This window comes from Camelus dromedarius, chromosome 21 (assembly GCF_036321535.1).
Source record: "Camelus dromedarius isolate mCamDro1 chromosome 21, mCamDro1.pat, whole genome shotgun sequence".
Taxonomy (NCBI): domain Eukaryota; kingdom Metazoa; phylum Chordata; class Mammalia; order Artiodactyla; family Camelidae; genus Camelus; species Camelus dromedarius.
The window spans coordinates 24629455-24656162 of record NC_087456.1 but is presented as its reverse complement, the minus strand read 5'-3'; the positions used below and the strand labels follow the sequence as shown (position 1 = coordinate 24656162).

Here is a 26708-nt window from a genome sequence, read left to right as displayed (position 1 = left end):
GCCATTGAGTAGACATTTGAATATAAGATCTGGAGCTGAAGGGGAACAGCTGAATAGTATTAATAGATTTGAGAGTCGTCATCAGAGGGGTGCACAGTAATGTGCCAGGAACATAGGGACTTTCAGTGTATTAATTCATCTAGTCCTCTCAGCATCCCTGCCAGGTAGGTACTGTTATTATAGTGGGGAGAGGATCTTCAGTAGAGACACTAAGAGCTGGGAAAGTGGTGTCAAAAGAAGCCAAGCCAAGAGAATTTTAAGAAGTGAGAAATAGTACAAATGGTTATTTCTAAAGTCTTCCAACTGTTTCTACTTTGATTTCAAATTTCATTCCTAAGATCTTTAGTTTTTCTGTTAATTTAAATATAAAGGAAGCACTAATTTAGCAGGCACACAACTTAGCCCATGCATAAATTAAAATGAAGTTTGGATTGTATTATAAACTAACGAGACTACTGTTAAGTAGGAAGAGCCTGAACTTCAGAGCCAGGCTCGCTGGGTGTAAATCCCCACCCCAGCACAGCCACTCCTCAGCTCTGTGACTTAACTTAATTATGATGCAGTTATATGTACTTAAGTTATGCAATTTACTTATTCTCTCTTTGCCTCAGTGTCCTGTTCTATAAAATGAGGGTGATAATAGTAGCTACCTCTCAAGGTCATTGAGAGGACTTAAATGAATTAATACCTCTCCAGTCTTCAGAACAGTTGCAGGCACATTACTCGGTGCCCTGTGTTAGCTCTTATCTGTTAAAATGCTCATCATCAGTATGACTCCGCTCTTTGTCATTAGCGGCTTTACACACAGATTCGATTCCCCGTTGGAATGCCAGTGATTCAGTCCGAAGATTGCTGGCCGCAAACAACTGTTGTGTGACAGAGAGAGGGACAGGGTACCAGTCCCCAGTTTACCACGCTTAGTTCTAAGTTGATGCAAGTTGTTGAGCAGGGCCAAGAAATCAAATTTTGTTCTGTAAATGTGGTGGAGAAAGCAAATCAAAACAAAAAATGTGTGTGTCTGTGTGTGTATAAAGTTAAAATTTTAGACTTTCTCCACAATTTGAATCCCAGCTGGGCCTGAGTTTGAATCCCAGCTGGGCCTGAGTTTGAATCCCAGAGATGTCTCTTGAATCTCTTAGCTGCAGTTTTTTCCATCTATAAGGTGTAGGTTGGTAGATCACAGGTTTGTTGTAATGGTTAAAGAGAGTAACATATATATAGAGTTTAGCATGCATAGCACCTGGTATTTAATAATAACCATCTAATAATTGGTAGTTGTTACTTGGTGTTTTGACTAAGGACCCAAAGCCATTTGTACAAGGGAACAGAAGATGGCACCTACTTGTGGAAGGATGTTCTATCCAGTTCTCTCCCCTCCTGTTTGCCAACTTGCAGTTCTGTCTCCAAACTTTTTTTTTTTAAGTTCTGATTACTCCTTATATGACTTGGAATAAATTAGATAATCAAGAGTGCATATTGTTTCTATGAACTTTTTTGGTTTTAAACCAAAAGTTTTAAAAGTTTGGTGGTCTGTCTTCTTATAGTTTGAAGGTGGTGAATCATTGTCCAGTGGAAGCCTGTGTCAGCGGTCCCGGCCCAGCAGTGACTTGAACAACAGCACTCTGCAGTCCCCTGCTCACCTGAAGGTCCAGCGAAGCATCTCAGCCAATCAGAAGCAGCGGCGCTTTAGTGATCATGGTGGGGGAAACGTCCAAATAAGTGGAAAGACAGACCGGGTCTACCCAAACTTGGGTTTCTTTTAAGCACTGTACATTCACATCTTTATGTTCTTGTGTCACTGCCAATTATCACAGATTTATCTTCCTGAATAATAACTATAATCCTATTTTTAGGGGCTGACCTAATTTTTCTAATCAGTTCAATCTTACTTCAGCGTATAAAATATGCAAATAAAGATATTTCAAATACAGTTTTTGTTGGTGAGAAGAAAATATGTCAGTTGTTTTTCATCTACTAATGTTTGTTTTCACATTACAGCCGGTCCATCCATTCCGCCTGCCGTATCATACACCAAAAGGCCTCAGGCCAACAGCGTGGAGAGTGAGCAGAAAGAGGAGTGGGACAAAGATGTGGTGCGTAAACTCGGGAGCACGACGGTTGGATCAAAAAGCGAGATGACCGCAAGCCCCCTGGTGGGGCCGGAAAGGAAGAAGTCTTCAACCATTCCAAGTGTGAGTCAACATTCAGCTGTAGTGCAATACGCTGTAGTTATCTGTTGTCAGAATTTTTTTTAAGTGCTTTAAGCTTTATCTTTTCAGTTTCAAAATTTTAAAGTGAATCATGTATTTAAAGAACATGCAAAAAAAAAAAAAATGGGGGGCCAAGCTTCTCATAAGTGCAGTTTAAGAACAGAAAATATGAATTCTTAAAATAACATTTAACCTTACCACCAAATGATACATTAAACATTCCTGCCTCATTTTGCATGTTTGTAATATGTACCTAATATTACATTATATTAGTGCATTTAATTTTGTTTACAAGTAAACTTGAGTGAAGGCAGACTACAGTAATAATTTATAAAGTTAGCTCACATTATTCACTTAGAACAGCTAACTGTAGAAATGACATAATGGGAGCTAGAAGACAGATAGAGACATCCCCCTTAAGGCAGCAGGAAAGAGTAAAGCGAAAATATAAAAGAAAACCAAGGTATACAAAGGGGAGACACAGAATTGGTGACATTTAGGGAATAGGAGTTTAGAAAGGAAAAGGGGCAAAATGAAGGCAAGGAAATATTTGAAGAAATAATAACAGTAAAAGACTGACATCAGATTTCTCAGCAGTAATATGAATGCAGGAAGATAAATGGATAAAAATATGTATTTTTTAACGTATCAAAAGAAAAGCCCATTGAACCCAGAATTTTATTTCCAACCAAGTTGTCGTTGAAATGTCAAGGTGTGACAAACATACTCTTCTGAATAGAGTGTCTGAGTCATGATACAGGGACCCATTTGAAAACACTGTCCTGCTTGAGGACGTATTCTTATAGGAAGAGACATAAATCTAGAATTTTGCTGTGAGGTATATGGAAGTTGAAAACAATCAACTAACTTAGTAAAGTATGTATGTGGTAACATATACAAAAAAAAGAAAAAAGTAATGAAAATTTAGAACCAAAATTCTGGACAATATCCAGGAAGTGAGGATTGGGATAGAAATTAAAGGAAAAAGTGTATGCCTTGGAAGGGAAGATAGAAATTTAAGAAATCAGTACGGTCGGCCCCTCCTTTCGATCCGCAGCTAGTTGAATCTGTGGGCATGGGACCCGCAGACACTGAGGGCCAACTGTACTCGGTCATTTTATATAAGAGACTTGAGCGTCCACAGAAGCAGGCGCTCCTGCAACCAATGCCCAGTGGATCCCAAGGGACCGCTGTAGTGGTAGGCAAACATGAGTTCAGGACATGATGGTGTTTAGTGTGGGGGTATCTCTCGTGCATAGCACCCCTCAAGCTTCCTGAACCACTCCTGGCCTTCTCCCCATCACCAGCTTACAAAGATGTGAATAAAACCCAGCTTTTCTGTTGCTTCCAAACAACTGCTCGCTGCTGCTGTAGGACAATAAACTGAGAAACAATGAGGGCCTTGCTGGGCTTCGCCCTTCATTCCTGCAAGAGAGAGGTGGGAGGTGGAGCTTGTTAATATTAGATTCTGATAAATTAAAATTCTACCACGTATTCTTTCAGAGTTATTTGCAGCTTAAATTCATTTGTTTGACTTTCCACAACTGCAGCTAGAATTTTTTTTTTCCTTCTTAAAGAACAATGTGTATCCTGGGGGTAGCATGGCAAGAAGGAATACGTATGTCTGTGAGAGGACCACAGATCGATACACAGCATTGCAGAATGGAAAAGACAGCAGGTAAAACGTCAGAGTGCCTTTGTCGTGGCTTCGCGTTAGTGCTCTTGGTAAAACTCCCGTAGCTGAGTGGGTCAAGAGGAGAGGAAGTGCAAAATGGCTAGTTCGATTGCAGCAACCATTCTTACTAAGGCATCTCTGTGCCAGAAGGGAACGATAGGAAAATATTTAGAGGAAGCAGGAGGTAAGTCTCTTAACCTGCAATTGTCTGAGTAAAATCTGATAGTAACTAATTCCCTCTAGCAAAAAGCCTATTGTACTGCCCTAATCTGATCTTCATAATTTGAATCTGACTCTTATATATACCTGCTGCTTCCTTTTTACCTTCTTCCTTCCCGCCGCCCCCCGCAATTCAGGTCATCGTTATATCTAAATAATGAGGGCTTTTCCATGGAAGGTGGTGATAAATTCACCCTGTACACTTTAACAAGAATGTTGGTTTGTCAGTCACTAATAATGCCACTAATGTTGATTTAAGTGTTTCAGTCATAAAAGGTATCAGTCAATTCAGACTTTGAAAAAACCGAGGTCTTAAATTTTAATAAACTATAGTTTTTCTTCTGTTTTACATTTCCACGGTCTTCTCAACTGTTTCATGTCAAGCCTCACGGAGATGTCGGCGAGTAGCATATCCTCTGCAGGCCCTGCCGTGATTTCTGCCGTCCCGTCAGCGCGGCCGCGCCACCAGAAGTCCATGTCTGCTTCTGGTCACCCTATTAAAGTTACACTGCCCACCATTAAAGACAGCGCCGAAGCTTACAGGCCCGGGTAACGTGCTGGCTGCATTTCATTTTGTTTGTTGCTAAGAGTTTAAAAAAAAATACAGCACTGTACAAAAACACATGATAGCCATCACATTATGAGTTGTTTTGAAAAGATTCAGTGTCTGCGGCAGAGGTAAAGCTGAATTATTACATAAGCTCACTGCATCCCCCAGCTGTTTTCGGGAAGGTTGCTTATAACTTAAATCATCTTCTGGGGGAATTTTCTTTGTGGATTCTCCATTAAATCCATCTGTAAAGTGAAGGGTTGTTGCCTAATTTATCATTTAGGTAACTGAGGTTTTATGATTTAAAAACAAACCAAAAAACCCCCCACGAGACTGGAGGTGGAGACCTGGGTCATCTTCCTGGCTCCAGCATCACTTAGTCTTAATGAAACTGTATTTTTAGTTTTCCTACCAGTGACACGGATGGTCTCGAAGAGCCCTTTCTGGTATAAAGTTAAATGACTATTTTTCTGGTATTTCTGTATGTTAAGACTTCTCAAATTCAGGAACATGTTTGATAGTTAGATTTGTTGATTATATGGGTGTTACAGCATTCACTGTCACTGAAGCCTAGATAAAGGCTTTTTGATAATAAAATTCATATTCCACATTACTGAATGGCTTAAGAAAATAGTAAAAAAGAAAAAATTGTATGCAGGGCCCCTTGCCAGGCATTGCTGATATTGAAGAGTATTAGCTTTGTATCCCCGTTTCAGGGATTTCTTAATCTCTAGTAATTACATTTTTATAGAGGCATCTAGTTTGAACCTGAAATTGTATCCCTCTGCAAGCACCACATCTCTACTGTCCCGACAGAACACGGTCGACTAAAAGTAGCCGTAGCTGTTCATTTCCTTCTGGATTTTAGCCAGAGGGAAAGCTTTCTCTGTCCTGATTCTGAAGAGCACGTCTCCACGTGTCCCAACAGCACAACCCAGCGCGTGCCGGCTGCGTCCCCGTCCGCGCACAGCATCAGCGCCGCCACCCCGGACCGCACGCGCTTCCCGCGGGGCAGCTCCAGCCGCAGCACCTTCCACGGCGAGCAGCTCCGGGAGCGCCGCAGCGCCGCCTACAACGGGCCGCCCGCCTCCCCTTCCCACGAGCCGGGCGCCTTTGCGCACGCCCGGAGGGGCACGTCCACCGGCATAATCAGCAAAATAACGTCCAAGTTCGTTCGCAGGTCAGTACCAGTGTACTGCGGCGTTCCGTTTCCTCTAGGAATTAAGACGGATATTTGTTTTTTGTTTTTGTTTTCTTTAATCTGTGCAGTGATTTTCCAGAATGGTTTTATGAGATTTCAGTAGAGCTGATCTTTTACAAAAGATTGAAGGAGAAAAAATCAAGGAAGACGTAAAGCCTTTTCCCTTAAGAAAGAGACAGGGGGAAAAAATGAACAAAATGAGAATCTAAAAATTCTATAAAAATAGGGCGGAAAAAACAAAACCTGACATCAAAAATGTGTGTTTTAACAAAGAGTATCCCCTGCTTGAAAGCCTGGAGTTAGAAAGAGGAATTGAATATGACTTTCCATTTCTCCTTCGGATAACATTTCTTAAGAATACTTTAAATTGCTCACTAATGATAGTTTACCTTTTATTCTTCCTTGTAAAAAGCCTATTACTGGAGTCACAGAGATTCTGTAATTTAACATCCCAAAATCTTAACATCAAAATATGGTAACCACAAAATGAATACAAGTATAGTAATGTAATCCAGTACAACAGTGAAATTGTACTCTTTTTGAGGACCTACTGTGTGCGGGGCCCTCTACCAGGAGCTCTTGATATAGCGGTGAGATGGCACAGCCCCCTTCTGGCAACAGCTTATTGTCTTACAGCATTCCACATAGTTAGCATTTTCCTCACTTGGCTTCTGGTTTTCCTCCTCCCTCTCAGGCTGCCCGCCCCTTCTCAGGCTCCTCTGCTGGTTCTTTTAGGTCCCCTTGCCCTTCCTCTGACCTCTAAATATCAGACGGCCCCAAGACACATTCTCTTCTCTGGTTATCCTCACTCTCGGTGACCTCATTCAGGCCCAGGACATTAAATTCCATCTTACATTAATGACCCCGATATGCATCTTTAGCCCGGGTCTCTCCTCTGGAGGACAGGCTCATGTATCCAGTTGTCTGCCGAGCCTCTCCGCTTGGATGTGTTACAATAAACTCCAACAGAACCTTCCAAAATTCAGCTCCCAGCTCTCTTTCCCGAACCTGTCCCTCCTCATTCTTTGCCATTTTCAGTAACAGCAGCACTGTCCTTCTGGTTGTTGGAACTGGGAGCCTTGATTATCCGTGAGCCCTGCTTTCTTCTTACCACACATCAGTTCCCCCAGTGGTTGTGCTGGCTCCGCCTTGACGTTATTTCCAGGATTTAACTGCTTCCAGCTTTCCTACCACTGCTTTCCCAGCCTGAACGACTTGCATCTTCCAGCCCCCTCTCAGGTCTCCTTGCTTCTGCCCTTGTCCTCCTGTTCTGTCCCAACGATATAAGTCCTCAGCTTGCTTTTCATCTTCCTCAGAGGACACCTCAGAACCATCACAGTGACCCCATGGTCTGGCCACCCCTTCCTGCTCTGACGTCGTCTTCTCCGACCCTCCCTCTTGCTTGTTCCCCACCAGCCACACAGGCCCTCCTGTCCTCGAGCTCACTGCGCACACCTGGTGAGGGTTTCCTATGCTCGTCCTGCCTGGAACCCTCCTCCCCTGAGACCTGCACGCTGGCTTCTCCACCTCCTCCAGGTCTCTGCTCAAGCGTCACTCCCTCAGCGAGGCCTTCCTCATCCCCCTGTTGAAAATCACAGCCTGTTCCTCCCAACACTCCCTTTTCCTGCTTTATTTTTCTCCTTAGCACTGAATACCACCTGAAATAATGTATTCGCTTTACTTATTTGTTCATCGTCTCTCTCTCCCAAGGGGAAGGTGTGCTCCGCTCCGTGAGAGCAGGGGGTTGTCGCTGGCTTGTCTGCTCGCTTTGTCTTGTGTTGAATCTTCTGCCGAACAGTGAGTGCCACGTCTGACGTGTAGTATGGCATCCAGTAAACATTCATCGATTGGGTGGATGAATAGTGTGGAAGACAATTTAAAAAGTAGGCAAGGTTATAGTACATTCTGATCAGTGCCATGAAGGAAGCAGGTCCTGAAATAGAGAAGAAGCTGCGGGAAAAGAGTGTTTAGAGGCAGCCTCTGAGGGGAGCTAGCATGGAAGCTTCTAAAGTTCCACCGGGCCCTTATTAAATTTTGAGCAGTGTCATTTAGTAAAGGGCTTTTTTGGGCAGAGGGAAAAGAAGGGAGGGGAGAGGTTGTTTGCTATTCTTTCTCAGAAATTAGGTAGGGTTTTTTAACGCTTTGATTTTTAACATATTTTAATTAATTCTGGATTTGGTTAGAGAAGAGAAGCAATTCTCAGTTCTGCTCCGAGGTCATCTGTCACCATGTGAACAGCTTTGGCTCTGCAGATCTGTCTGTGTTCACGGTAGCCCTTTGTAGCTTGAAGAGGGGCCATCGGATACACCCCAGAGGACTTCATGCAGGAGGACAAGCCGGCGTTGGTTTCAGTACCAGGAAGGAACCTGCTGAGTTCCTTAGCAGCTGGCAGGCTGCAATGCAGCTGAACTTTCTGCACATGCAGCGTGTTGAATTTGGGGGAGGCTTGGAGGCTTGGAGATACCCCGGAGAACCTCTCAGTGCCTTATTAGTTAATCTTCTCAGCTCAGCTCTCAAATTATCATCCTTCCCACTTGCCTCATCTTAAGTCCATCGTGGGCTCAAGGCCAACCTTTCCCTCTGTTCCCTTTGCCCTCCTCACTTCACTCTACCTGAAGCCTGAAGAAATGGGGCCGCACTCTGACCACCCGCTGTGGGGCCCACACCCAACTGGGGTGTGTGCCAGGCAGGCCTGGCCCTGAGCACAATTCGGGGGCCAGGACACCTCGCAGGCTCTGGGACTAACAAAGTCATTGTACCACTAAAGGCTTAAAAAGATGGAAAAATGGGATTTTTAGGGGGAAAAGTAAAGGAATTTGGGTTAGTAAGCCTTAAGAAAAAGATGGAGAATAGTTCTATTATTCATGAATTTGAAAACCATTATCACAGAGAAGCCATTGAGTAGTTCTGCTTGGGCCGTCAGAAAGCTGGATGCCCAAAGGACCATGTGAGAGAGTTGCTTTCTGGTCTTAGGAAAGAACTTTGTAATCAGGAAAGTGATTTACACTAGAGTCATCTATCAGGGGAGGGTGTAGATGTGCTATTTCAAACGTCTTTTAAATAGCATTTAGAATGATTTGCTTTGGATCTGTTCTGTATATCTACCGTATGAACTGGAGATCATATCAAACCTCATGATTTTTTAATCATATTTCTTATATAGGGAATAACCTGATTCGTTCAGCTGAGTATGTGTAATATATTTGGCTTGTTTTTAAGTTTTGAGCAGTGGAGAGCCATGCTGCACTGCAGCCAGCTGCGTGTTCCACATCCCCCTGTGGCTACTTGGAGCTGACTTACTAGACTGTGAAATCATTGCCAAATAGCAGAAATTCTTGCAGGCAGTTTCCTAGTGGCATCCAGGAAGGCTGTGGAACAGGGTATGGGAAAGGATGTGGCGAATCAGTTGCTTTCAATAGTTACAGCAGGGGAAGTGGGGTCCAAGGGGTGTTTCATTCCTGACGCTGACAGTTCGGCTGTGGTCTGCTAGCAGTGATTCAAAGGCAAAGTATAAATAGTACAGAAAAGTCCGGTGAGACATGTCCCTTCCTGCTAAAGGAATCAACATCATTATCTTTCTTACCCAGTTGATAGGCTGCCCTTCAGCATGTTCAGTACATCCACATGTAACTTGAAATATGCATTTCCCTTTGAGCCTGCTCAGAAAATGTTTTATTTATTTCAGTGTGCTATAATAAAAATAGGTTTGTATAGATGGCATTGAATTTCTATTATACTTCCCAATGAAAATGTCAGTTATTAAAGACAGAAATTTAAGAAACCTCATTTGAATGTGAAAATACACCTTATTATCCTTTTTAATTCAGATAGGAAAATGTTTTTTACACAATATGTTTGTCAAAAGGAAGCCCTGTGGTTAAAGACCTTGAAAAGCATGTATTTTTAACCACCAGTTGTTTTATTAATGTGGGAGGTGAGGACGGTGGCACTGATTTTTTTCCCTGTTGCACTCATTTTACATAAATAATATAAATGTTTCTGGACTAGTTAAAACATTAAGAAAATGTTAACTTAAGGGTTCAAGTTGATATTTTTCCTAGCTGTTTAATAGTGTTTTGCTATCACAAGCCATCTCTTAACATATTTAAACTGGTTTGTATCTTGATACTCCTATGTAGATACTTAATTACCTTTGAAAATGACAAATAATGAAAATTTTGGTAGACTTAAAAATATTAATGACATTCAACAAAAGAACAATTAGTAGAGTTTTCCTGATTTTATTTCACAGGTGGATATCCAGGTAAGATCAATGCTTCTGTTTAAGGTTGAATTCATGTTTCTAGACTCACCTGCTTGGAAAGGCTTTGGTTTGCTGTAATATTTTTTTTTATCATGTGCATGACTCATTAGCATAACATCTGAAGTAAATTACTTGTATATTAAAAAATCAGTATTTATTTTTGGAAATACTTATATATGTGTTGAGCTTCATTTCTAACTACAAGGTTAATTTATATTTTTCTAAATTGAGCGACTACTAGAATTATGTTTAATAACCAATAAGAAGTTGATTCTTGCTGTTGATAATTATTAAATAGTTTTAACTTTAGATTGAACTAAACTAAATCAAAAGATAAATTATGACTTTAAAAATGTGGCTGGGAATTGGAAGATCCCATTAAAAAAAAAAAATCCTAAACTCTCACCTAGCATCTCCTCTATGGCAATACCCAGTAGACGCTCAATAAATGATAGTTAAGTGTTGGTTATGGTGAAAAACAGTAAGAAATAGTATTAGACTGACAAGTAACAGAAATCTGTCATGCTAGAAGTTTGCTCAACAAGTTAATTTTAAAATCATTTTAGATGTAGGTTTTCTTGATATATTTTTCACTTTTATCATTAAATCTCAACCTTCACTTTGTTTTGAGGGATCCAAGTGAAGGCGAAGCCAGTGGCAGAGCCGACACCCCAAGGTGAGGAGCCACTATCAATACTTGGCTGCTAGGTCCCTGTGTATGAAGACGGCCTCTTGAAATTCTTACAGCACTTAATAAACATGCCTAGAACTAATAACTAGATAGTATGTGTATTCAACATTTTTATATTGGTATGGGTTTTCCTAATGTTGCCGAGCATTTATTAAGTTTAAGTTAATCAACTTTTGTGTTTTCTAAACATTATTTTGAATTGTGTGCCTTTCTGTCCTACAAAACATATCTTAGCAGAAGAATTAGTAGATTAAAATATACTGATCCTTTTCTCACTAAAATGATGTAAATAAAATTAGACTTAGGCGAATAACCCAGAACATGGAGGAATCCAAAGATACAGGAAGATCTGATATTAGTAATGTATCTTAGGTGGCTCTTCAGTGGCCGACCACATTTTAAAACTCTCACCCCACCATATTTTATGGGTTTTTTGGCATTAATGCTGGCTGTGTGCTCGTTTTAGCAGTGGGTCTCCAACTTGAGCACAGTCAGAACCAGGTGATTGATAAAACAGGTGGCTGGGCCCCTCACCCCAGGGTTTGTGATCGGGTGGTGGGTGGCACTGATGCCTCTGGGCTGGGAGCCACATTAATGACATGTTAGTACTTGTGTTCGTATTTATAAATGGGAAATTTAAGAATTGAAGGCATTCAGTTATCTTGAATGTACATCAGCATTAAGAGTCCAATATAAATCTCAGAACCTTGACAAGCAGTTCCTCGGCAAGGCAGAGGCCTGCCTTCATTTCAGGCATTAAATTTGACCAGCTGAACACAAGCCTCCATGTATTTTCTCCTTTTTAAAATTATTTGAAGTGTAAAACACAGGGCGCTGGGGAAAAACTTTATTGAGCATTCCTGTGTAGTCTTTTGTACAGACCGTGCCAGGTATGTGTGTAGTCATAACAGCTGAAATATTTTCTTCATTGAATGAGGCATCTGAGTCACCGTAGTAGGGAGCCAAAGAGAGGCAGGACAGATATTTTAACTCTTCTGCCTGTTAAATAAACGTGTAGGACTTTGTTTTAGCCCCTCCCTCACCTGGGCATCACTCTTGAGCCCCCTTCTTGCATCTCATCCTATCTTTCTACTCGATTTTCCTCTGAGACATTTAATAGTGTGTAATGTCCCAAGTGGCTGATGATGGTGTGATTAATCTGCATGCACTTTATCTTTTCAGTGTGACTAAATGTCTCTTTTGTTTGGTCATTGTTTTGTTTTCTTTTTTTGCTTTTGAACAAACTTACTGAGTACCTACTGTCTGTAAGGTATGGGCTGGTCATTTAATCCTCATAACAGCCAAGTGAAGAGTATCCGTTTTACAGATGAAGGAGCAGTAAGGAGCATCAGTGGGACCGAACCAGTTAGTGAGGGTCTGTCACTTCAGAGAGATGCGTGGGCTTGATGGGGAACAGCACGGGCTTCGAGCCAGACCGTGTGGGTCTGAGCTGTGTTGTACCACCTACCTAGCTGTGTAACTTTAAGGAGGTTACTCTAACGCTCGTGCCCCTGTTTCCTCCTTCTGACTGCCTCCCAGGGTTGTTGTGAGGGGCAGATGAGTGAGTGATACAGGTCAGGCACCTAGACCCGCTCCTGGTACCTAGTAGGAATCCATCAGTGTTACTGCTGTCAGCATTTCCAGGCTCTTTTACATTTAGTGTTCCCAGTGGTGATGCCCCTGAGAGACGTGTAGAAAAATATCTTGGTATGTGCCTGTTGTCTTAAGGTTACTGGGCTTCCTTGGTGGAATGAAAGAAAAACTAGACTTGGAATGAAACACCTAATTTCTGGTCTTCACTTTTCAACTCATTAGCTTGATTACCTCAGAGAAGCAATTTAAATTCCCTAGTCAACAGTTCTGTTTTTAAAGGAGTGTTCCATCAAGGGGTCTTTGGGTGCCTTCCTACCCTAGCAGCTAATTCCATAGCCCCCACTGTCCGTGTGGTCCTGGTGAATGACTCTGGTCAGATCTGCACTCCCAGAGGCCTGTGATGCTGTGGCCCAGATTCAGGGAGCTGAAAGAGAACGATAGAGGAGACACTGAGATAAAGCGTCTCCATACTTATTTAATAGTCTTTGGAAATTTATTTTCTCTGCTTACTCCTTTCCTGATTTTCTAAGCTTGCGTGGTTGGCAGAACTTTATCAGCTCAGATATCTAGGAATGAGAAGGAAAACATGCATAAATGTATACATAAAGATTTATATATACATATAACTGTATACATGAATATACGTTATATGATAATATTGATATGAAATATTTATATAGTAGAATACAAACTTTCAAATGTATCATTTCTTCAAATCACATATAAGTGAGATAGATTAACAAGTTAAAATTGCAGCATCTATGTTTGGATAATTACTCAACAAATTTAATGATAGGGCCTTCTGAATCATAAATAATTTATGAATTTTACCTTTCTTTGATTATTTGAAGTAGGTTTTCTGGTTCTGTATTATTTACGGCAGACCTACAATAAGGAAAATACAATAAGCTTGACTCACTTAACAGATATGTGTTAATCACCTACTATTTGCCCAGCACAGTTCTAGATGCATGAGACATACCTGAACAAAACAGAACTCCTTGTCCTCCTGGAATTTACAATCTAGTGGTGGAGACAGATAATAAATAATAAACATAAGTAAATGAATTAAATAGTACAAAAGAATATGAGCACTCTAGAAGGGGAAATAGAGCAAGGTAAGGAGGTTGGCCCTGCCAGGGTAGGAGTTGGGGGTGCAGTAGGGTGGTAAGGGTAGACCACAAGGAGAAAGTGAGCAGAAATTTGAAAGAAGTCATGCAGCTATCTGAGGGAAAAGCATTCATGGCAGAGGGAACAGCCTCTGTTAAAGCTTTAAAGCAAAAACATACCCTGTATGCTCAAAGAATAGTCTGGAAGTCAGTGTGCCTTGATGGGAGTAAGCAAGGAGGGAAATAATAGGAGGTAAGAGTTGGAGTGTCTGTCATGTGGAGTCTTGTAGACTGTTTTAAGGATGTCTTTAGGAAAGTGCTGAAATCATTAGAACTGAGGTCTGCACCCCTATGTGTGGTATGACCTGGTGGCTTTACTCCGTTGTAGCACAGTGTTATTCCTCAACATTATCAGGTGTAAATAATCTGTAGCCCTTACTGCTATCCCTGTCCCCAGTCCTCCTCCTACCCAAAAAGAGTAGAGAAAAGGAAATTTTTCTTTATATTTCAAAAATGTGCATTGATAAGCAGAATGCTAGTAGTCTCCATTTTGTATAAATATACAGAAATTGGAGGATCTGCATTTGCAAACTTAAACAGAGTATGGAGAAAAAAAGTATTTAGTTCTTCACTTTCAGAACCAAATTTAATTCCCACAAACAAGCACATTTAATATGCTATTTTAAATCAAAGATATTAATAAGAGTCAAAACAGATGGTGTCCTGGGGCCTGATTTTTGTAACAGCAAGATGATGTAAATCCTTGTCTCTATTTGAGGGTAGTCTGCAAATTGGGTAGTTTTATTAGCACTGAACTATGACCACTTAGATTTTACATGTGTTTTGATTTCTTTGCTGAATGAAATTTTTGTTTCCATTTTCCCCCTTGCCCTCTTCTTCCAGAAGTACAACAGGGGAACCAAAAGAAAGAGACAAGGAGGAAGGTAAAGATTCCAAGCCCCGTTCTTTGCGGTTCACGTGGAGTATGAAGACCACTAGTTCAATGGACCCCAATGACATGATGAGAGAAATCCGGAAAGTGTTAGATGCAAATAACTGTGATTATGAACAGAAGGAGAGGTTTCTGCTTTTCTGTGTCCATGGAGATGCCAGGCAGGATAGCCTCGTGCAGTGGGAGATGGAAGTCTGCAAGTTGCCACGGCTGTCACTCAATGGGGTCCGCTTCAAGCGAATATCTGGGACATCTATTGCCTTTAAGAACATTGCATCTAAAATAGCAAATGAGCTTAAGCTGTAAAGAAACTCAAATTTGCAGGATCAGGGAAGATACATCCGTACATGAGGTACAGTTTTTGAATGTACTGGTAATGCCTAATGTGATTGGCCTGTGAATCTCCCCATGTAGAAATTGGCCTTTATTGCAATAAGGTTATACATAGTTATGAACTGTAAAATTAAAGTCAGTATGAACTATAATAAATATCTGTAGCTAAAAAAGTAGGTTCACATGTACAGGTAAGTATATTGTGTATTTCTGTTCATTTTCTGTTTATAGAGTTGTATAATAAAACAGATGATTGCTTAAAAACTTGTATAGTTGTCTAGATTTCTGCACGTAAATGTACGTTTGATGCTTTGAGTTGAAAATGTTCTTTCTGTTATTTACATTCTGGTGGGTTTTAAAATTCTTACCTCCATCATGCAATTTTGAAAATTGTGTCCAGAATTACAAGTGCGCAGAAAGAGTCTTTACAATTGTAGCATGGACTTTTAAAGATTATTTTTAAACCATATTTAAATTTAAACCAGAAGCTGATAAATAGATCAGCTTTATAATCCACAGAATTATTCCTGCTTATCTCTGCGCTCATCCTTGTTATCAGACAAGGTTTAGTTGAAAAGATGCAAAATGTTTACAGTGTTGGCACTTAGAGTTTTTAAAATAAAGTACATGAAAATAATAATAGCTTTGCCTTGAGCTACCTAAGAAGTACTGGGGAAGAAGAAGTTAAACCTCCATCAGATTTCTTTTGAATGTTGAAGTATTTTCTGGCCCACTGCTAATTGTAGCAGCAAAATGAAAAAGAATCAAAACTTCGTCTGCTATTATAACGTAAACTGTCACTTAGGTTTGCTGCCTTCCAAATCCCACGGCGTTAATTGCGGAAATACAGTAATACTGGGACTGTTTCATAGCACAGACTCACCTTGACAGTGTTGATCAATGCATCAGCTAGGAAGTAATGCCTCCTCAGGAATCAACTGGCACTGGGAATGTTTGCCTCATGTTCCTCCAGCCTCTTCATCCCCCCCAACCGAGTAATACCTGTAAGTGCTTAGGAGACTTCTGAGCAGAACATACTATTTATAGCAGTGTATTATTGATTTGCGCTTATGTGGTCATTCAGTTTGTTTCCCTGTAACCTGTTTGTTTTTAATATTTTGCCAGATTTCTTGTATTTATTCCACATCGTTAATGCCAACAATGTGCAGCGTTGTAATCGGGCATTTGCGCACTTTCCTTTCCTAATTAGTGACGTATGTGATGTAAAAACCACTAGTAAAGGTACGTTTTCATACTTGTTATTTTATACTGAATTAGCCTTGGAGGTTGACTGTGCAATGTTATTTAATGTTGTAATTGCTGTAATATCAACATATGGGCCCCATCTGCACACTCCTGAGAAATAGAAAGTGTATTCAAACTTTATCAGTTTCCAGAGAAATAAAGCTGTGATGAATACTGTAATTCTAGCCTACAGTGGAAAGCTCTAAGTGGAGGTGACGTGCCATCCCACGGTGGCTCCCAGACTAGGGTGATCTGTGCTGTACTGTGACGTAGCTTTCTTCTGTAACAGTTCTGTTCTAAAATGAAGTGTATTTTTGCCTTAGCAAAGGATGGTGTTTGGGGAAGGAAAAAAAAAACAACTATGTAGCCCCTTTTTAACCTAGTGTTCATTCAAAAAAAAATCAATGCAAATCTTTATTCACTTTCACTGGTGCACACTGAAATTTTACTTGAACAGTTCTCATAATAAAGCACTTGTCTTTTGCTCTTTATCAGAATGTGAATTACCTGTTTTCTAGTGCCGAAGTATTCTGTACGGGGTGTTTATTTTGTGTGTTCTAAAGCTAGTTGGCAGGGTGTGAAGCTACATAGACTTTGAAGATGTCATTATGACAAGAAAAATTTAACCTTTCTTATTGGAATTCCTATCAGTTGAAACACTTTTTAAAAAATAGCTGCGTCTTTTCCAAGGTAGAAACTGACTTTTTTTGACATTTTCTCACTCTGGTTAACTCTTCTGTGTTTGTGGCAAGGAATTTTACTTCAATATTTTTTATGAACTAAAAATGAAACCTTGATATTCACTTTAGATTTCCCCACTTTATATGACAACATAACTTTTTTTTGAAGATTCAGAGGAATTTTACACTATGTTTGCATAAATAAATACCAGTTTATGTTCACTGGCTATTGTGATAGGATTTCCTTCATTTCTGTTTAAGTATTATTTGATATAACACCCCTAATATTAAATTATTTTGTAGAGACTGGGGCACAGTATTTAATTTGATAAATAAAATTTTGATAAATAATAAGACGAAACATACTCCAGAATCTTGACCCAATAATATTTTCTAAGGTAGGATTTGATTTAAAACCCAAAAGACTTTATTGTGGAATGATTTTCACCAATGGTATCATTTCACAGTGTAGGCAACAAAAATAACATTTAATGACTGAGACACCAATTTAGTGTTAAATAAGTGGTTCCATCAGCATGTGTAAATTAATCAAGATATCTGCCTTCATTTAAAAAATATCTATTGAGGTACTTACTGTGTCTTAAGACATGTACAGGAATTGTGAAAGAGGGTTCCTGCTTCAAGATTTTGGTCCACTTGGGAAGACAAAATGTAAACACACATAAAACCCAAAAAACCGCACCCAGATAAAAGCAAAAGTGCTCAAACAAGCGCAAACAGGAGATGCTATCGGCGTTCAGAGAAGGGCGAGTTCTGTATGAACATGAGAAAGGAGAGGCTTTTGAGGGGTTTGAGTATGAATAAAATTTAAAAGGCAGAGTGACACACGTCAGAAATGAACCATTTATTCTAGGGAATGACAGGGTTCACCTAAGTGGATGAATAGAAGGTTATGTAAAGCATTGATTGGCAGCCTCAGCTTGGACTTGATCTGTGGGTAGAGGGGAGCAATTAGGGCTCTTCAAGGCCAGGAAATGCCTAACAGATTGGTTGTAAAAAGAGGAGCAATTTGCTAATTTAGCAATTCTGGCAAGTGCCAGTATACATCAGATTTTAGGTTCTGGGAAAACAGTAAAAAAAAAAATCTGAATCTAATAAAAACGTGTGGGATGATCTAAGGCTAGGGCCACGAAGATCTTTTCAGAAGTATTAGCAATAAAACATGTATGAAATAGTCTAGATAGAGCTGGTTAACACAGGATCAAAGTGGGGTATATTTGAGAGATTGCAAAAGATGTATCAACAAGATATCGCTAGTAGGTTGTGGACTATAAAAAGCGTGAGTGGGTGGCAGGGAGAGCTTCCTGGCATATGATTCAAGTTTTCAGCTTGCTTGTGAAGACTTCCACTTTCATTTACCGTGGATAACAAGTACTGGAGTTATCCTTCCACGTAAAATACGAAAAAAGCACAAAATATGTGAAACAGCAGATTCATACAGTGTGTTCATTTTCATGAAATACTTTTGAGGCACGGGGTATCAGTCAGTGAAGGACAGTGATCCCCAAGAGGAAACAAGTGAAGTGAGCCCTGTGATTGACTCAGACACCTGCCTTGAGAGAACGTCTCACTGTGACATACAGAGGGGGAACCCACGTGGAACCTGGTGTGCATCCTCATTGAGGAGTCAGAGCTGAGAGACCAGGAGACCAAGACAGCTAAAGTCTGGAGGGAAGAGAGCTATAGCAAAACTCCAGAGATATGCAGAGATCGGCACATGTTTGTGAGAAAAATACATGAGGCCAGCGAAAGACCTACCCAAAAGCATTAGAGGGAACAACCATCAAACCTCATACAGAAGTAGTGCCTGTTTCCACCTGCCATAGTGGGAAACCTCATAATTCCTGGGTCAGTGGGTAGAGTACTCAAAAGTTCTGCCTCAGTGGTGGGAACTAAGTAGCCCTAGATTAAATACTGCATTGGTCCTGCTTAGCAGAGTTTAATAAGTAATATCCAGGATAACTATTTCTAAATATGTTCCAGAACAGACCACAAGAATATTAATACGAATACAAAATGTGCATCACCCAACATGGTAATATTCACTGTGTTTAGCGTCCATTCAAAAGTTTTCCTGCATGCAAACATGTAGGAAAATACAACTCACAGTGAGGAGAAAAAAACCAGTTGCCATTGACCCAGAAATAAAAATGATAGAATTAGTAGACAGGGACACTACAAGTTACTGTAACTGTTCCAAGGACACTAAAAATAATTGTAACTGTATTTTATTTGTTTAAAGAGATAGAGAAAAGATCAAATAAGTAGAGACACGAGTGGTATTAAAAAAAAAACATAGTTCAGACATCTAGAAATGAAAATTACAATTTCTGAGAAGAAAAACATGCTGGATGGGATTAGCAGGTAAGAAAAAGGCCGTGAACTTGAAGACATAGCAATAGAAGCTATCCAAAATGAAACAGCAAAAAGAGGAGTGCATCAGAGAACTTTTGGACAACCCTAACCAGCCTAATGTATGTGTAAAGTCTGAGGAAAAGAAGAGAGCAGAGGAAAAAAACACTTGAAGGTGTAATGGCCAAAGTTTTTCTGAATTTGCTGAAAATTATAAACCCACAGACCCAAAATGTTTAGCAAGTTACAGAGTCAAGGAACATGAAGAAAATATACCAAGACATAGCCATCTAATTGCTTTAAAACTAGTGATTAAAAACCACAAAAGCAACTTAAAATCAACCACAGGAAAAAAAGACATTACGGAAGGAGGAACAATTATAAGAATGACAGCAGACTTTTTGGTCAGAAACAATGCATGTTCAAAAATTTTTAAAACTATAGATAAGCTGGTTCTTCTTCAAGGTGGTGATGTGGAAGGATCCTGAACTCACCAACTTCCATGGATACACTGAATCTACAACGGCATATAAACAGTTTCCTCTGAAAGAAATCCAAAAACTAGCAACTCATAGTTTGAACCGCATTGGACTGAGGAAAAACAAAACAAAACCTCACATCAAAATGGGTAGGAGAGGCTAAGACACAACCCGACAGTAAACCCCACTCCACGGCTCAGCATCTTAATCAAGAGGGAACTTGACTCCCAGCTACCTGAGAAGCAAAGAGTTTGACCCTCTCATCTGGCGTGCCAACTTTTAGGACCTGAGACGATAGAAGTCCTAGAAGAAAACAGATGGTAAGCTCCTTGACTTTTGGCAATGATTTCTTTCATTTGACACCAAAAGCAAAGACAACAAAAGCAAAAGCAATCAAGTGGATTTACGACACTAAACTAAAAAGCTGCACAGCCAAGGAAGCCATTAACAAAATGAAAGGGCAACCTACAGAATTAGAGAAAATATTTACAAATCATGTATCTGATAAGGGATTAAGATGTAAAATATATAAAGAACTCATCCTACTCAATAGCAGAAAATTTTAAATTTTAAAAATCCAATTTAAAAAATGGACCAAGGATCTGAATAAACATCTTACCAAAGAACATACATAGATGGCCAGTAAGTTCATGAAAAGGTACTTGACATCACTAACCACCAGGGAAAGGGGCATCTGAACCACAGTGAGATACTACCTAACACCAGTTAGAATGGCTGTTACCAAAAAGATGAGATAACAAATGCTGGCAAAAAAAAAAAATATGTGGGAAAAAGGGAACACTTGTGCAACGTTGGTGGGAATGTAAATTGGTGCAGCCACTATGGAGAACAGTATGGAAATTCCTCAAAAAAATAGAACTACCATATGATTCAGCAATTTCACTTCTGGGTATTTGTCTAAAGGAAACAAAACACTAACTTGAAAATATATCTGCACCCTTGTTTTCATTGGAGCATTATTCACAATATCCAAGCCATGGAAACAACCTAAGAATCCATTGATGAATGAATGAATAAAGAAGAGGTGATGGGGAGAGGGTGATTAAGATAGTGGAGTAGGAAGAGCCTGAGCACTTCTCACAGGCACATCAAAATTACAACTATTTACAGAGCAACTATTGATGAGAACAGGCTAGAGACTAGCAGAAAAGATCTCCCCCAACTAAAGATAGGAAGAAGGAACCAAAATGAGATGGATAGGAGGGGCGAAGATGTGGTATAAGCAAGGCCCACACCCCTTGTAGGCAACCCACAAACAGAAGGATAATCACAAAGCAGAGCTTCTTCCCAAGGAGTGAAGGGTCCAAGTCCCACAACAGGCTCCCCAGCCTGGGGGTCCTGCACTGGGAAGATGAGCCCCTAGAATGTGTGGCTTTGAAGGCCAGTGGGGCTTGTGTTGAGAAGGGCTATAGGAGACAGACCTCACTCTTAAAGGGCACGTGCAAAATCTCACATGCTCTGAGACCCAGTTGCAGAGTTGTTATTTGAAAGGAGCCTGGGTAAAACCCACTTGCTGATATTAGAGAGCCTCCTAGAGAGAAGGCAACTGGAACTCCCCCTGTGGACAGGGACACTGATGGCAACCACTCCTGGGAGCTTGTTCTACCAGGAGAACAGTGGTGCTGACAAGCACCATACTGGAGTCCTCCTTGTAGTTTGTTAGCCCTGGAGACTTACCTACCCACCAGCTGGTCAACACCAGTCCTGCGACCTGACCTTACACAGCAGCAGGCCAGCAGCAGTGCTGGACCTCCAGAGACATGCAGCCAGCCACCCCAGAACCTGGACATGCACATCAGTGGTCCAGGACCAGGCCCAGAAACCCCCTGACATTGACAGGGACGCAATAAGAATAAGGAACTTTAACACTCCGTTTACATTAGTGAACAGATCATTCAGACAAAATCAACAAGGAAACACGCCTTAAATGACACATATAGAACATTCCATCCCAAAGCAGCAGAAAACACATTCTTTTCAAGTACACATGGAACATTCTCTGGGACAGACCACAAACTAAGCCAGAAAACAAGTCTCAATAAATTTTTAAAAATTGAAAGCAGGCATTTTTCAAACCACAACACTATGGCCTAGAAATCAGCTACAAGAAAAACACTGCAAAAAAGACAAATATGCGGAGGCTAAACAATATGCTAATAGACAATCAAATGGGTCACTGAAGAAATTAAAGAAGAAATCAAAAAATAACTGGAGACAAATAAAAATGAAAAAATCCAAAATCTATGGGACGTAGCAAAAGCAGTTTTAAGAGGGAGGTTAATGGCAATACAAACTTATCTCAGGGAACAAGAAAAACCTCAAACAACCTAAACTTACACCTAAAGGATCTAGAAAAAGATGAACAACAACAACAAAGACTCAAAGATAGTAGAAGGAAAGAAATAATAAAGATCAGAGCAGAAATGAATGAAATGGAGATTTTTAAAAAATAGAAAAAAATCAATGAATCTAATAGCTAGTTCTCTGAGAAGACAAGCAAAATGGGTAAGTCTTTCGCCAGACTCACAAAGAAAAATAGAGCGGCCCCAAATAAATAAAATCAGAAATGAAGCAGAAGTTAAAGCTGACACCACAGAAATACAAAAGATCATTAGATTACTACAAACAATTATATGTCAATAAAGTGGGCAACCTAGAACGAATGGATAGAATCCTATATAGATACAATCTCCCAAGACCAAATCAGGAAGAAATAGAAAATATGAACATAAAATTACCAGTAATGAAATTGAATTAGTAATAAAACAAACAAACAAACAAACTTCCCAAAAAAACAAAAAAAGTCCAGGACCAGACAGCTTCACAGGTGAATTCCATCAAACATTTCAAGAAGAGGTAACACCTATCCTCAAACTATTCCAACAATTTGAAGAGGAAGAAACATGTTCAAATACAGTTTACGAGGCCAGCATCTGCCTGATACCAAAACCAGACAAAGACACCACAGAAAAGGAAAATTACAGGCCAGTAACACTAATGACCATAGATGTAAAAATCCTCAACAAAATATTAGCAAACCAAATTCCACAATATATTAAAATGATCATACAGCATGATCAAGTGGATTTTAACCCAAGGATACAAGGCTAGTTCAATATCTGCAAATCAATCAATATGATACACTATATTAACAAACTGAAGAATAAAAATCATGATCATCTCAATAGATGGAGAAAAATCTTTTGACAAAATTCAACATCCATTTATGGTAAGAACTTTGCAAAAAGTAGTCATAGAAGGAACATACCTCAACATAATAAAGGCCATGTGTGACAAGCCCACAGCTAACATTATACTGAACAGTGAAAAGCTGAGATCTTTTCAAAATTTTTGACACATTGAAATTGTTGTTAGTTCCAGTTATTACCAGAGAGAACCACTAGGGGTCAGAGAAATCCCTGTCCAGGATTCACTTGTGTCCTGTCTATACAAGCAGACACCCCATTGCCCCTGAAAAGCACTTGGTCTCGTGGCCCATATTCTCTAGATTTATCTAAGAGCATGTTTGTTTCTTCTGCGAGCTCACAGATATGACTAACGCCCTTTACTGCTTCAGTTGAATTTTGCACGTTTTTGATTCACTCAGGTTGTTTAAATGTCTTTTTATCTGGCTAGAAAAGCACCTCGGTTTCATTCCATTGGATCCCTCATATCAAAATGTAATGCTTTCATAAGTTCTCTGAAGCTTGATGGAATTCAACATTGTTTTCATACTGTGTGAATCTAACAGGGCCAAAAACCTAGAGAGATAAAAATAACATCCAAAAGCCAGTCTTTTATAACCACATTCTTTATACTGTACATTTTTTTTTCCTCTTAGAATGGCTTTTCATTGACTAAATTTGTTTCAATTATTTGTGGTCATTAGTTTTGTGTATGTGTGTGTGTGTGTATGCGCACATGTGTATGTTTTGGCCAAAATGCTGTTAGCCAAAGCAATCCTTTAACTGGTCCATGTAGCCTAAATGCACAATTTTTTTTAAAGTATTTGCTTTCTAGTAACAAAGGCCATCTTATACTTTCCCCATCACAGATCTGCAATCAGCCCATTTTTCTAAGCCCCATTTCCTTTCAGTGGAAATTGATATCAGAGACCAAACTGTGAGCACTAGAAGTGCTTATTTGACTTTGTGCTCCTAGGACGATGTGACCTATAGGCCATTTTGGTGGATAGAGATGGAAAAAAAATATCTATTTACCCATTTATCTATCTATCTGCACATATGTATAGACACACATATGTAATAAGTTCATAGTAATTTTCAATTTAGTCCTAATATTACCCACAACCATATTTAAATTTTTAATCTTATATTCAAGCTATAACTGTATCTTCTTTTGTTTTATCATAAGTGACTCGTACAATTGTCACTCTGAAGCTCTTGATGCAAAGCTAATAGAATCACTGATTTATTTTACTTGCCAATACAAGAAACAGATCCAAAATAGTGATACCAGTGTTAATAGTAATTATTAAACTCTTAAATGAAATTCAAGTTTGTTTGTTCTTGCCTTTGTCCTTAGAGTGAGCCAAAGGATATAGAGTGAAATTTCTTTGGTCTAGAGAGCTCTGAAGTAACTTTCTCTGTTAGTGAAGTTCTGTCCAAATGTTTCCATTCATTTTCAGTTTACAGGGGTAAGCATTTGACAGTTCTGAGTTATTCCTGTTTTAGTTTCTGCTTTCTACTTTGGGCTGTATTCAGCCACTGGCAAAAGGATAAGTCAGTTTCATTGTTTCACATCATGACAGTAAATAGAAAAACCTCAGCAGTTCCACCTTCTGTGTACTGAACAGGAATTTCATTTAGTCGCTGTCTGGCTCACCTACAATGACTTCGTGCACAGCTATATGTGTGAGATTTATGTCTGCACATTCTGGCTAAATCCAGACAAACACACTCTGACTTCTCCTATTCAATTCTCTTAATGTGTTTAGAATCTACAGTTTCACGTCTCCAATTAAATTTTTATTGTACTAAATTCTATCCTAACATGAGATCTTTTTAATGATCTTTTTCCCCTACCCCCCATCAGCTTCAAAAATTTCTTTTCTCTATTCTGTTGTCATATCAAAATACAGGTCTAAATAATTATTTAGTTTTACAGTACATGTAAACCAGGATAATTTTCCATGTTGCTGTTTTCTAAACACAGTACCAGCTATTAAGACATCTTAACCTTCAGGGAAAAAGACTTTTTTTTAATTATATTAGAACATATTAGAATGGCCTATGGTTGGCAAAGGAGAATACATATCAATGCAGGTTTTCCAGATTTTGTCAGAAATATTCTTTTAACTCATAAGCTCATAATTGTGACCTTATTTCTCTACACATAACATTCTTCTATTATCAATATTAGATGCAAACAGCTCAGTTGCTTCCCAAATCTTCAGCTGCTTTTGGATAAATACAACCAAGTAAGATATAATTCCGTTCTAGTGTCGAAGAATGATTTTGAATGTTATACATTACACTTTAAAGCTTGATCCACAGGAGACTTCTGATTCTGCTTCTGATGTCGCATGATCGATCCACTGGTGGCGGGCGCAGGGAAGCCTTGGTGAAGGGAATTCCAGGGAAGGACGAGCCTCTCATGGGTGGGCAGCCAGCCGTGCAGCCCGCATTCCCCGGCCCAGGCGCCGAGCTGGGTGCAGGGGAACTCCTGCGGGTGAGCAAGACAGAGCCAAGCTTTTAGTGGCGTGCAGGCTGGCAGCTAGACTGGAATCTGGAAGAGCCCCAGATAAAAAATAAACAAATCATTCGGCCCTACCATGGCCCCCTTATCCCAGAATTGTGCTGAGAAAGCGGCAGAAGGGTAGCCCTGGGAAGCATGGAGGCTTTCTGGAACTTTCCCAGCATGGTTGATGCCAGGGCCCTGCTGGTGTAGAAGCCAGCCGCGAACGGATGCTGACTCTGTGCTCCAGCTCCCTTCCGGCCCCAGTGCTGACAAGATCAAACACTTGGGCCCCTTGACGGTGATGGCCCAGAAGTTTGAGGTTTGGGCTGCCCAGAGGGGAGCTCGGTCTAATTCCTGCTCAGCTGACTCTCGGTGGGCTCCTAACTGTCAGCCCCATGAAGTAAACACAAGACAGGAAAATGCTTACTCTCTCTGGGAAAGAGAAAAAAAAACAACCTTTAGATTTCAGGAGAAACAATTTCTGGAAGACCCTCGTTTTGCAATTGTAGCACATTTCCTTTAACTGCAGCCCCAGGCTTACACTGCATTTACCTCCAGTCTTTGATCCTTATCTTTGTTGCAGAAATCCAACTCCTTACATGAAACAAAAATGTCCTATGCCTGAAATTCCCAACTTGGCATTCACTGGCATCTGCATGAATGGGACTCCCACAGATCTACCACAGATACATTGTTTAAGAAAATACTTAAATGCAAATGTTTAATTTCCCCCCTCCTATTATGCTATCTATTTTGACCACCTTTTTGAACTAAAAGATATTTAACATCGAAGTTCCCAAATTAAAAGTAATCTTTTAAAAAAAGAAATTATTAGCGTGAGAAGAGGTGGGGGGTGGTGACCATCCTCCCTTTTGGGGCTGCCCTAAAACTGAGACTTAGTTTGGATTCAAAACTGTTCCCCCTCTCACTCTAAGCTGCAGTCTTTGGAAAATTAAACCAGTTATGTCTGTTTTGTTGTTTATAAAGTTCTCTTCAGCTCCAGAAATATGTTTCTTCTTGTGTCTAAGCCTATCCAAATAAACTAATCATCTTAAGCAACTTTAATTCATAAAACTTCAGGTCCATACAGATCCCTCCTCTCTCCTTGTTTCTTTCCAAATTCACACATTTGTTTCAAAACAAAAGATTAAAATATTAAGCTTTTATATGTCTACAAGCAAACTTTGCTTTCAATTAAATATCTGTAACTGTTTTATGCAAGTTATTCCAAATAAGCAATTATTTTTAAGACTATGAGGTCTCTAAGCATTTTTTTTAACTCAACTGATGGTAGATATTCATGAATCTTAGCCCTCCAGTGTTGTGCTCCTTTGGAGCACAGGTTCCTAAATTCTCACCAGGAAGGAAAGAGTCCTATGGATTGGCATTCAGCCCTTTCTGCTCTCTTTCTGG

The 26708-nt window shown here is 39.8% G+C and overlaps 1 protein-coding gene across 2 annotated transcripts in view; it reads left to right on the top strand.

The window, feature by feature from the left end:
• MARK1 (microtubule affinity regulating kinase 1) overlaps nt 1-16533 on the top strand; it is a 96980-nt gene extending 80447 nt beyond the window's left edge. Inside the window, exons 12-18 of one of the 2 annotated variants that reach the window (XM_031438402.2) lie at nt 1545-1698; nt 1999-2192; nt 3788-3888; nt 4489-4653; nt 5583-5834; nt 10751-10795; nt 14416-16533. In XM_031438402.2, coding sequence (XP_031294262.2) covers nt 1545-1698; nt 1999-2192; nt 3788-3888; nt 4489-4653; nt 5583-5834; nt 10751-10795; nt 14416-14770 — 1266 coding nt within the window. In that variant the 3' untranslated portion in view covers nt 14771-16533. The remainder of the gene's footprint in view (nt 1-1544; nt 1699-1998; nt 2193-3787; nt 3889-4488; nt 4654-5582; nt 5835-10750; nt 10796-14415) is intronic. The other variant, XM_064477280.1, reaches the window with a different exon arrangement.
• Nucleotides 16534-26708: the final 10175 nt, after the last annotated feature.